Source organism: Salmo salar, chromosome 11 (genome assembly GCF_965601325.2).
Source record: "Salmo salar chromosome 11, fSalSal1, whole genome shotgun sequence".
NCBI lineage: Eukaryota > Metazoa > Chordata > Actinopteri > Salmoniformes > Salmonidae > Salmo > Salmo salar.
This window is the reverse complement of record NC_138301.1, coordinates 80,802,333-80,813,831: the sequence shown is the minus strand read 5'-3', so window position 1 is coordinate 80,813,831 and position 11,499 is coordinate 80,802,333. Positions and strand designations below refer to the sequence as shown.

The 11,499-nt window shown below is 40.4% G+C and overlaps 1 protein-coding gene and 2 long non-coding RNA genes across 4 annotated transcripts in view; 2 read left to right on the top strand and 1 right to left on the bottom strand.

Annotated features, from left to right (window-relative positions):
- The first annotated feature begins 3,280 nt into the window (after nucleotides 1–3,280).
- Nucleotides 3,281–4,739, top strand: LOC106563003 (uncharacterized). Its single transcript, XR_006757757.1, has 3 exons — nucleotides 3,281–3,461; nucleotides 3,760–3,859; nucleotides 4,389–4,739. It is a non-coding gene; the product is annotated as an uncharacterized LOC106563003 (long non-coding RNA).
- A 4,172-nt stretch (nucleotides 4,740–8,911) lies between these two features.
- Nucleotides 8,912–9,299, bottom strand: LOC106562937 (uncharacterized). Its single transcript, XR_001319146.3, has 3 exons — nucleotides 9,190–9,299; nucleotides 9,074–9,099; nucleotides 8,912–8,981 (listed from the first exon to the last, which is right to left on the bottom strand). It is a non-coding gene; the product is annotated as an uncharacterized LOC106562937 (long non-coding RNA).
- A 703-nt stretch (nucleotides 9,300–10,002) lies between these two features.
- The window catches only part of LOC106562935 (electrogenic sodium bicarbonate cotransporter 1), a 68,174-nt gene continuing 66,677 nt past the window's right edge, over nucleotides 10,003–11,499 (top strand). Inside the window, exon 1 of one of the 2 annotated variants that reach the window (XM_045689855.2) lies at nucleotides 10,003–10,427. In XM_045689855.2, coding sequence (XP_045545811.1) covers nucleotides 10,408–10,427 — 20 coding nt within the window. In that variant the 5' untranslated portion in view covers nucleotides 10,003–10,407. The remainder of the gene's footprint in view (nucleotides 10,428–11,499) is intronic. The other variant, XM_045689854.2, reaches the window with a different exon arrangement.

The window sequence follows — 11,499 nt, the reverse complement described above, 5'->3', positions numbered from 1 at the left end:
TAAAATATCATCAAATTGATCAGAAATAAAGTGTAGACATTGTTAATGTTGTAAATGACTATTGTAGCTGGAAACGGCAGATTTGTTATGGAATATCTACATAGGCGTACAGAGGCCCATTATCAGCAACCATCACTCCTGTGTTCCAACGGCACGTTGTGTTAGCTAATCCAAGTTTATAATTTTAAAAGGCTAATTGATCATTAGAAAACCAGTTTGCAATTATGTTAGCACAGTGAAGAAGTGACTCTGGGATGCTGGCCTTCTAGGCAGAATTGCAAAGAAAAAGACATCTCAGACTGGTCAATAAAAAGAAGATTAAGATGGGCTAAAGAACACAGAAACTGGACAGAGGAACTCTGTCTAGAAAGCTAACATCCCAGAGTCGCCTCTTCACTGTTGACTTTGAGACTGGTGTTTTGCGGCTACTATTTAATGAATCTGCAAGTTGAGGACTTGTGAGGCGTCTGTTTCTGAAACTAGACACTCTAATGTACTTGTCCTCTTGCTCAGTTGTGCACCGGGGCCTCCCACTCCTCTTTCTATTCTCGTTAGAGCCAGTTTCCGCTGTTCTGTGAAGGGAGTAATACACAGCGCTGTACGAGATATTCAGTTTCCTGGCAATTTCTCGCATGGAGTAGCCTTCATTTCTCAGAACAAGAATAGACTTACGAGTTTCAGAAGAAAGTTCTTTGTGGCTGGCCATTTTGAGCCTGTAATCGAACCCACAAATGCTGATGCTCCAGATACTCAACTAGCCTAAAGAAGGCCAGTTTTATTGCTTCTTTAATAAGCACAACAGTTTTCAGCTGTGCTAACATAATTACAAAAGGGTTTTCTAAAATGAAAAACTTGGATTATCTAACACAACGTGCCATTGGAACACAGGAGTGATGGTTGCTGATAATGGGCCTCTGTACGCCTATTGTAACGAGTGCGCTGAGAATCGGGAAGCAAGTTCAGGGAGTGAGTGTTTCAATAAATAAAAGCAACAATAAACACGAAGCACAAACAACGCACCGACATGAAAACAGAGTCAATAACACCTGAGGAAAGAACCAAGGGGAGAGACAGATATAGGGAAGATAATCAAGGAAGTGATGGAGTCCAGGTGAATGTCATGAGGGGCAGGTGTGTCAGACGATGGAGACAGGTGTGCGGGATAATCAGCAGCCTGATGACCTAGAGGCCGGAGAGGGAGTATGCGTGACACCTATGTAGATATTCCATTAAAAATCAGCTGTTTCCAGCTACAATGGTCATTAACAACATTAACAATGTCTACACTGCATTTCTGATCAATTTGATGTAATTTTAATGGGCAACATTTTTAATTTTCTTTCAAAAACAAGGACATTCTAAGTGACCCCAAACTTTTGAACAGCAGTGTATATTTTTCTTAATTCCATTCTTTTACTTTTAGATGTGTGTGTATTGTTGTCAATTGTTAGATACTACTGCACTGTTGGAGCTAGTAACATGAAGCTATTCGCTACACCAAGAATGACATCTGCTAAATATGTGTACAGTATGTGACCAATACAATTTGATTTATAATACCCTGAGCACTTAAATCTGCATTTGAATCACTTGTGTTTTGAAGAGTCAATCAGATAAAGAAACGAAACCTAGAGAGGCGTAGACAGGAATGTAACAAGACCAACATCATTTCCTAAATACCTGTTCAACACAATACATTTCTGGCTATAACATCCCATAACTTTGCAACCTGTTGAACTGACCCAGGGTTCTTCAGAAGGCACACCTCCCAGGTGAGCAAGATACTATACAATACACTCTAAGAGAGAGAGAGGTGTGCTGTCCAATGTCTAGAGCAGGGCAGGGGGAGGAGTGAGACCGTGTGAGGGACTTCATTCTTCAGCACTGCCATTGAACTTGACAATAAAAACATCTTAACGTTCTTCTCAGATAAGCTTCTACTGTTCTGATTTAACAGATTCATGGACTGTGAGAAGAGTTTCTCAACATCCACAGATGTGGGCCCGAGTTTGCAGCCTGTCTTTCAGCTCCTGCCCACCAGTCCACTGCTCTCACCTGTCTGGCATCAGTTTTGTTTATTGACATGTAGTTGTGCCACTCCTCTTCCAACACCTCACTCAAAGCAGGGATGATGTGCACATAGTCCTTCCTCTCTTTCCTGGACCCTTCCACTCGTGCTGGATCGAATATATAAAGAGAGCTAGTCTCTGGTGCCTTTCCATCACAGCCTGCAGCTTAATGGCACATTCTCCGTGGCAGCCTTGAAGAGCTCTGCACACACATCTCTCTCTTGCTCTGGAAGTTCCTCCAGCTGAGTGGTGGTGCCAGTCATCTGCCTCTGCCGTGCTGCCGTACTCCAAGAACATGTGTAGGTTCGGCATTTTGTCGCCGATGTTGTGGGCTTATGGCTCTGATGTCTTCTCCAGCTTCTTAAGGAGGACCACTAGCTCCAAACTGTGGTCGATGATGAACACATAGGCCTTTAGCAAGGATTTGTGATTCCCCAGCAGCTCCTTCAGATCCTGGACACACTTGGCAGGTGGTGGGTCCATACCTTCCAGACCTACGCCTGCATGAGCAGGGTCTGAACCCAGATGAAAGCCACCAATAGGAAGCTCAGAGAGACAGAGAACCCTGTGCAGTCCTTCGAAAGGTCCGTCTACGGCGACAGGTATGGACAAAACAGAAATTTCACCAGGAGAGTCATGTCTTCTTTAATATGATACGAAGAATAGGGTTTAGAATTCTATAACCATGGAAAAAGTTCTCCCCCCCAAAAATAAATTGCTGTAAGTATGTGTTAGTATCTGTACAGCTTTCATAAGTGCCTCTAAGCACACCCCTCTCATATGTCCTATGTTGTTGTTCTGTCTGTGTCCAGATACATCTTTGCAGCGAACCTGTATGAGAATGAGAGTCTGAACGAGACAGAGTGGTCTATCTACTAGGACTGGCACGGCTGGCTCCACAAACAGTTTGGGAAACGCATCCAGCTGGACGGCATCATCTACCTTCAAGCCACACCAGATGTCAGCAACTAACTTAACTTCGATACATGTTCGTTAGAAACTTATCGTAGCAAAACATTTCAGTTGCATTGTAGTAGATTATATAATGTAGCCTATTTTTATTTGTTCATGCAAAATATTCAAATTTTCCCCCTTATGCAAAAAAGAAAGAAAGAAAAATGAATACTTTACATTAATGTGCACTTATACCTGTGTAGTAACACTGCAATTCCAATGGTACTTCTTGTGTGTTTGTGTGTAGAGATGCATGGAGAGGCTACATCTGAGAGGCAGAGAGGAGGAGCAGGGCATTCCTCTGGAGTACCGGGAGAAACTCCACTTCAAACATGAGAGCTGGATGCAGCACAAAACCATGCGGCGAGAGAGGGAGGAAGGAAGTGTTGCTGGGATTGTGAACGAGGAAGGGAGTGTTACGGAAGGGAGTAGGTTGAGGTACGGACGTGCGTGTGTGTGGGAGCATTAAATATAAAGCTTACATTTTGACATTTCTATACTACTAACGTGTTTTAGAGACGTATGAGACAGGAAACAGGCTTGTTCCTCGGGTCTATTTTGAGCTGTGAATTTCCTTACAAAGATGGAAATGTACTTGAAATAACAAGGAAACAACCAGTAAATAGCCTGACCTGAGAAAATATGTTTATTGCATGAGCATTATGTGTGTGCGTGCGTGTGCGTTGTTGAAGTCACTAACCGTATGTTTCTATTCCCTCCTGGTCCTTATCCACAGCATGGTATATGAGTATCTGATTGACACGCCCATTCTGACGCTGGATATCAACAAAGATTTTAAAGGGGACAAGGTCAAGGGTGCCGACATGGTGGAAAAGGTAAGAAGTTGTATCAAACCCATTTGTTTTAAACAATGTTTTTAAATGGAAATTGGTTATTATTTTTAATGAAGCGGAGTCTTTCAGAAATAGAAAGATGTGACTATATTTAGCTGTTATTTTGTTAAGGTGATTCATGAAAACGTACTGTTTGGAGGACACCGGCAGTAGTGAAAAACATCCTGTTATCACTGAGTACAGTCGAGGTTATTAGTAGAGGGATGTTGATAAAGACACACACACACACACACACACACATGTTTCACTTATGGAAATGAGGCCTGAAGAGCTGCTAATGTAGCTGTTTCACGTTGAAGGTAAACACCGATGATATCATAAAGCCTATAGTAAAACACACACACCTATTGCTTCCTGTCCAGTTGCAGCGCTGTCATCCTTTGGCACGTCCAAGCTTAGCTCCACATTGGGTCCACATCAAACACTTGCACTGGCCTGACAAACCATTTACACTGACACTAATAGCCATATTCATTATGTGCTAACAGCTTGTTATGTGATTTTCTTCCAGGTCAAAGAGTTTCTCAGTACCTTGAAAACACCAGCAGATGACCATCATAGCCTGCTCTGGATGGCAGCCAGCAGTGAGGACAGATGTGGAACATGTTTTGAAATGAATGATGTAAATTATTTTTTATATTATTTTAAAAGCATTTTAAATGTATCGACCTGCATGGGTACCTGCATGGGTAAACACAATATGATACGTTTGTATAGCTTGGTTTCACCTTCATATCCTGTCTGTTTTATTTATCAATATGAATGAGAAGGGGAAAAACCTGAATATGTATTTCTTTATTAGAAATCATTTGTGCTGTTTTATAAACGCCTAAAATAATAAAGGGCTACCAGTATAAAGGAACCTAAGGAAGTTTTCTGTGATTCTTGAGCGAACAAAAATTCCCAGTAGGTCTCTGAGAAGTCTACCTGAAGTGCTGTGAACAGCATAGGCCCATAAAATGGAGCTAGGCCTACTCAACTACATGTCTAGATGACCGGTCTAAGCCCTATGGTCTGAGCAAGGCGCTGGCTGGGCAGTGCACAATCCGTAGCTAGGTTTCCATCCAATTGGCAACAGATTTTCATGCAAAATATTCAACTTTTCCCACCAGTGGTGTTTCCACCAAACTGACTTGTTGCAGTATAAAAATCAGTGCGTGATGAGGAAGTGCACACAAAATGTACTTTTTCGCTTAAGTTTTCATGTACCAACTAGAAAGACCGGTCGGTATTGTTGAATCAAAAGCATTTTAAATGATTAGATAGCAAATGGGCCTAGTCTTGGCACATGCTCTCTATAGCCAACAGCTCGCAGATACAGTGCTGGTAGCAGAAACCAAACCACATTATTTGAATGAAAAGTATTTTAATAAACATGAAACGGTGAATTTAAGAAGTGCTCATCGTTTCAAATAGATAACATTATTAAACAACATATAAACACTCGAAATCGGTCAGGAGCAAGACATGGAGCCCAACAAGGAATACAAATGCCCTGAGCTCGTGAAGTGAACGCTACTGGAGCGAAATTGGAGTGGGCAAGAAGGCTGCTCCAGCGTTTGGGAATCTCGCTCTGCGGCTCCGCTCTGCTCACATACTCTGGCGGGTAGGCTAGTGTATACATGATGGTATTATGTCAAACGGCAGTCAAGCATTGACCATCATGTCACCAGAATAAGACCCTGTATATTTATTGGAAAGGAGCCTCAAGCTCATAATCGTGCACTTTCACCACCCTATGAAGTTCATAATGTATTTAATCTGTAGCCTAATAAACTGCATGGTTTACGGAGTCGTAGTGGGAGGACCATACACCGTGTCATTGCGTGACTCCCAAGTTTCGATATGATGGTTATATCAATATTTGAGCTAAAGACGTTTCCACCGTGCTGTCTCGCATAATACATTTTACCTACACAAAAAGATCCCACCATGTCGAACCAACAAATTATCTGTCGGCATTTATAAATGTTCCTGAAACTTCCTGTTTCCATCACAACTGTAAGGATTTTTAAAATATATGGTATGACTTTACTCGCATAAAAACTATGGATGGAAATGTGGTTACACACCAACCAATCTGTTATTACCCAATTACTGTACTTGTAAATTAGTTGATGATCAGAGCATCAGTGAAAAGCCATGATCAAGCTGGCTCTTGTGAATAAACAGAAACTGCCGGTAATCTACACAATAAAAGTGTGTGTCACAAATGTAAATGTGTAGGGTACTAGGGCTAACTAGCCTCTGTGGTAACTGCCCCCCCCCCCCCCCCCCCTGTAATTCACATTAAGACCACAAGATGTCACCAAATTATTTCCCCCCAACACTTTCCCTGTCTGCCACTGCTGTTACTCACTCAAAAATGTCCTCTGTGTCATAACTTTTGGCGATATCAACAAAACGACTTTGTGGTAAATTGATCTTTTTTGTTGTTGCAATTTTAGATATATTGTAGATATATTCCAATGAAGTTAGATCTATAATTGTTTTTTAAATATTCAAGTAGGAAAGCCTTACAATAAATAATCCACTTGTTTAGAGAGAAACATTTCAATAATTTTTGAGTAAGTAATAAATTGTTGAATGAGTGTGTTGGGGGCAACTCGCCACCCCCTATTAGGGGGTAACTGGCACCTGGGGGAGAGTTACCCCTTTATGGTTATGAATGTCTTTCTACCTGTCATTTAGACAATGACCAGCCCAGTTAGCGCTAGTTTATGCTAACTTGCTATCTTCACTAACTTCACTAACAGTAAATGCTAGCCCGCTTGCTAGTTAGCATAAGCAGATAGGAGGCTTAGCTAGCAACCTTACAACGAGATCGTCTGAGGTAAAATACATTAAATAGATAACGTAACTTAATTGCAGTTGTAAATGTTTCCACTAGTGACTGATAGCATTACAGTTAATTTGACTTTATAGCCTTTTAGCTATTTTAAACAGCATTTTATGTCATTTATTTTAAAAAAAGATATGTAACCTTTTTTTAACTAGGCAAGTCAGTTAAGTACAAATTCTTATTTACAATGGCAGCCTACACCGGCCAAACCCGGACAACGCTGGGCCAATTGTGCGCTGCCCTGTGGGACTCCCAATCACAGCCTGTTGTGATACAGCTTGGATTTGAACCAGGGTGTCTGTAGTGACCCCTCTAGCATTGAGATGCAGTGCCTTAGACTGCTGCACCACTCTGGAGCCATATAGCCAGATAGCTAGCTACATTTTTAAGAGAGAGTTTTTCAATTGGCATCTCTCCCCGTTTTCAGTCACATGTGGGGACTGGATTAGGTTTGAGCAGTGCATGCGGTGGGCTCAAATTTATATTTTTATTTGTGACCTACAATGTATGTACAAATTATAATTGTGCAATAGCAGAGCATAAGAGAGTTGCCACATCAATGTTACACTGAATTAATTAGTGAAGTTATTGTTATTAAATGTTATATTCCAATGTTATTTAATGTTATTAGTTATATTCGATTCCAATATTATATTCCAATTAATACATTTTTTAATGAATTAAAAACAACTTTGAAAACCGTTTGAAAGGCTGCTGGGATTTACAATCTTGCGTTATTCAAATAATATTTAGTGCAATTGTACATAATGGATTGCATGGAAAAGGAACAACAAACAAAGAACAAAGAAAATGAATGTGCAGGTGAGATAAAAAGAGGAACTTTACATCAAATCTCCTCATATTGGGGATATTAATGGTGACATGTGCAACAGCATTTACTCGCCATATTTTATTTAAATAATTAAAATAAGACAACTTGACATAGCTTTTAAGTATTACTTACTAAATAATTTCTAAATAAAACGGATTAAATTGATTATAACACACCTGTGTGAAACCCTATGCCATAATCTTCTACCAGGGTGATTTGGCACCCCCGGTGGCCAGTTACACCATGGGGAGGGGGGCAATTACCCCGGTTCTTTAAAAAAACGCCCCTTTTCTAAAAACATTTCATTAAATAACAAAAAAATTGTAAACTGTAGCATTTCCCTTTATTGTTTATTCGTCTAAGCATGACCTTCATTCACATACCCATGTTTTTCCAAACATTGCTTTTTTGTGTCAGCAATTAGACATTGTTCTTATGGGGGGCTAATTACCCCAGTAGCCTACCTGTAAAATATACCTTTCATGTGCATAAAAACACAGAGTGTACAAAATATTAAGAACACCTGCTCTTTCCATGACATAGACTGACCAGGTGAAAGCTGTGATCTCTTATTGATGTCACTTGTTAAATCCATTTCAATCAGTGTAGATGTAGGAGAGAAGACATGGATTGAGTATGTGTGCCATTCAGAGGGTGAATGTGCAAGACAAAAGATTTAAGTGCCTTTGAACGGGGTATGGCAGTAGGTGCCAGGCACACCGGTTTGTCCAGAACTGCAACGCTGCTGGGTTGTTCACATTCAACAGTTTCCCGTGTGTATCAAGAATGGTCCACCACCCAAAGGACATTGAGCCAACTTGACACAACTGGAAGCATTGAAGTCAACATGGGCCAGCATCCCTGTGGAACGCTTTCGACACCTTGTAGAGTCCATGCCCCAACGAATTGAGGCTGTTCTGAGGGCAAACTGGGGGTTGCAACTCAATATTAGAAAGGTGTTCCTAATATTTGGTACACTCAGTGTATAGATGAGCTTTGAGAGCAGGCAGTTTAAAGGTCCCATTTGGTGCAATAACACAATCTTTTAGTTTTCAATGTTTATTATGATTTTAGTGGCAAAGCAGAATTCTAAAATCTAAATATGAGGTAAACTCCCAACAAAGCCCCAAGTCCAATGGATATATCCTCTGGGGTGTTGATGTCCTCTGTAGGCTATCCATAGCCAGAATGATTTTGCAGTGCATGGTGATCACATAGGTTTCCTGTTATAGTCATCAGAGGTATAAGGAGGGTGAAGTCTGTAAATACAAAAAATTACAGAACAGTATTCATACCTTGGTTTTTGTGGTAAATATGAATCAAAAAACGTCACATTTGACAACGGTTTTCATACACATACCTTGTTTATAATGTAGGGGCCTCTGGGATCTTCATTGAAGAGGTCAGGGAGGAGGAAGATGGCTGCTGTCCTATAAGATTTTAGAGAAACCATTGATTACAATGAGATGACACTTGTGATCTGCATAACATTATGAGACAAACTAATAACAATTGTACATACCTTTGTGTGCCTCCTTGTCCGTATACCTGCAGACACAGACAGACACAAATAAGTTAGCAGTAGTCATCTGCGCCCAATGCGGGTAAATCCTTTAACATATTCTTACATATTCTTACCTTTTTGTTGATTGACAGCCATTGAGTTGTCCATTTTCTTGTTTAGAAATAATTTTTCATAGGAGAGTGTCAAACAACACAGCCATTTGCACAAATATGAAAAGATAGATGGTATCATCATAAAACATTATGAATTTAGATCATTCAAGGGAGAACCCTTACCTCTACTTGAGGAGAGCTTTCAATTTTTCAGTTAAGTGCCTGCACCTGCTGTCTTCTCAAATTCAAATCCACATTTTTCTGTTGGGCATCGAGGAACTAAAGGGGTTCCTCAATGAACCCAATCTCCTATGGGGTTCTTGGAATAACTTTTTTGGGGACAATTTTCAGTGCCAAGAACTCGAAGGTTCTTTGAAGAACTTTGATGATCTTATAAGAACCCTTGTTGAAACCCTAATTTTGCAAGAACCTTAACCTAGCGGGCAAAACCTGGTTGAAAAGACGTCAGTATGACATCATTCAATGATGTCTTAATCTAGTCACAAACTGGTTGACTAAAGACGTTTTTTTTAAACTAATTTTTACTGACATGAATATGACATATTTTTCTGACAACCATAAGGCCAGCTGGTCATAATTCTGACCACTATGTTATGCGCTATATTACCTACTAGTCAGGTTCTTCGAGGCATTGTGAGACTCTTAAAGAACCCCTGTTAGTGTAGAAAGTAAACAGGTACAAGTCAGTTTCACCTTGAATTTTTTCTACACCGTGCTGCTGACATTAATTATTTCTCCGACTTTTTTTCTTCTTACCTCTACCTCCCACTTGTGGCGTGACGTTGAAAGAGGGATGGAACTTTAAAAATTGAAAAAGACACTCCGCGCTCGGAGAGCTTCTTCAGACGCGCGCAGCGAAATACACAACGATCGCGAAAACTCGAATGCTGTGATAGAATATATCGCGGTATGAATAATCTGAAACTCGGTTTCTATATAGTTTGTAGAACCGACGAAATAACATTGATTACTGCCAGATAGTTTCACTTTAAGCATTTCTAGACGATATTAGGCTACTCCTCTTGGAGATTAATAGGCTACTTCTCAAAAACGGGAGAGTTGTTCTATGGAGTGAGACCCGTGTTGCAAAGTTATTTCGTTGTTTGAAACTCATCAACAACTTTCTTGATTTTATTGAACAAGAGAACTTGGGAAGTCGGCTTCAGCGCGCCTCTGGAGTCATCCCTGACTAAAAGCTGGACATAAAACTCCGGCAGAATGAGCACGGATAAAAACAAGTGAGTATTAACCAGTTTTAAATCTGAAAATAATAATTTTACAATGACCATAGCCTATCCAAAATTGGGACTTGAATTGTCCACTATATAGTGGGGCTGTTGATGTCTGCTGGGGCTGGGCATGTTGCGCTTCAAATATTGCCCCAGTCAGAAGTGGGGTCATTTATTTTCACGTTACTATTGAGTAGCAGATGTTCCTAATACTACGACTTGGATAGAGTTCCTATTTCAACATACGCTATATCCATTTTTCTGTAATCTAAGCGTAATTACGCATAGACCTTTTGTCGCCAAAAGTGTTCCATCATGGAAAATCTTTCTATCATTGCATTGAATCTGGCATGGCATTGTGCACCTTTTGAGAAATCTATTTTAAAAGCAGGTGGAAACTACTTAAAGTGTAAATTACAACACCTTTCGAGGAAGGATGTTCAGCTTTGTGGTAAAGAGAATTAACAACGTGTTAACTATTTAGCACCCTACATTTGCTCAATTCTCAGTAGCTAACGGATCTAATAGGCTAAGCAAATGAGGTCTGGATAAGCCGCCTGTTACGGTTGCTTCTTCGAGACGGCTTGAGAGGACACGGTAATCTTTTTTCCCGAGATCCTGTCACAATCAATTAGATTGGACGCGTCTAAAAAAAACACTAGAGCCAAGTGTTCTCGCTCGTCGGTGTAAAATAATCCATGAATACAAACATGTCTGTATATAAAACAACACCACAAAGCATGCGGCACTAATCCTTCAACACCTCTTATAACTCTCCTTCAGTCTGTGTGGCCTCTGTTGTAAAGCATACCCAACCAATTGTGCTTGCTTCTCAGGAACATGCAACCACGTGGAAAGTTTGACTGTTTGGGTTGTCTAGGTTGTTACACTCCACTCATTCTCCTCATATCTAATCCTCCAGATGGCATTGTACTATTTTGCGCAGTTATTTGTACAGAGTATGTAATCCATTCATTCTGTAGATTTATTCTGGTTTATGTCAGAAGCAGTAACTGGGGGGGACAGTAACTTGAGGGGGGGGGGGGGTCAAATGCATTGAAAAAGAGAGCAGAGAGAACCT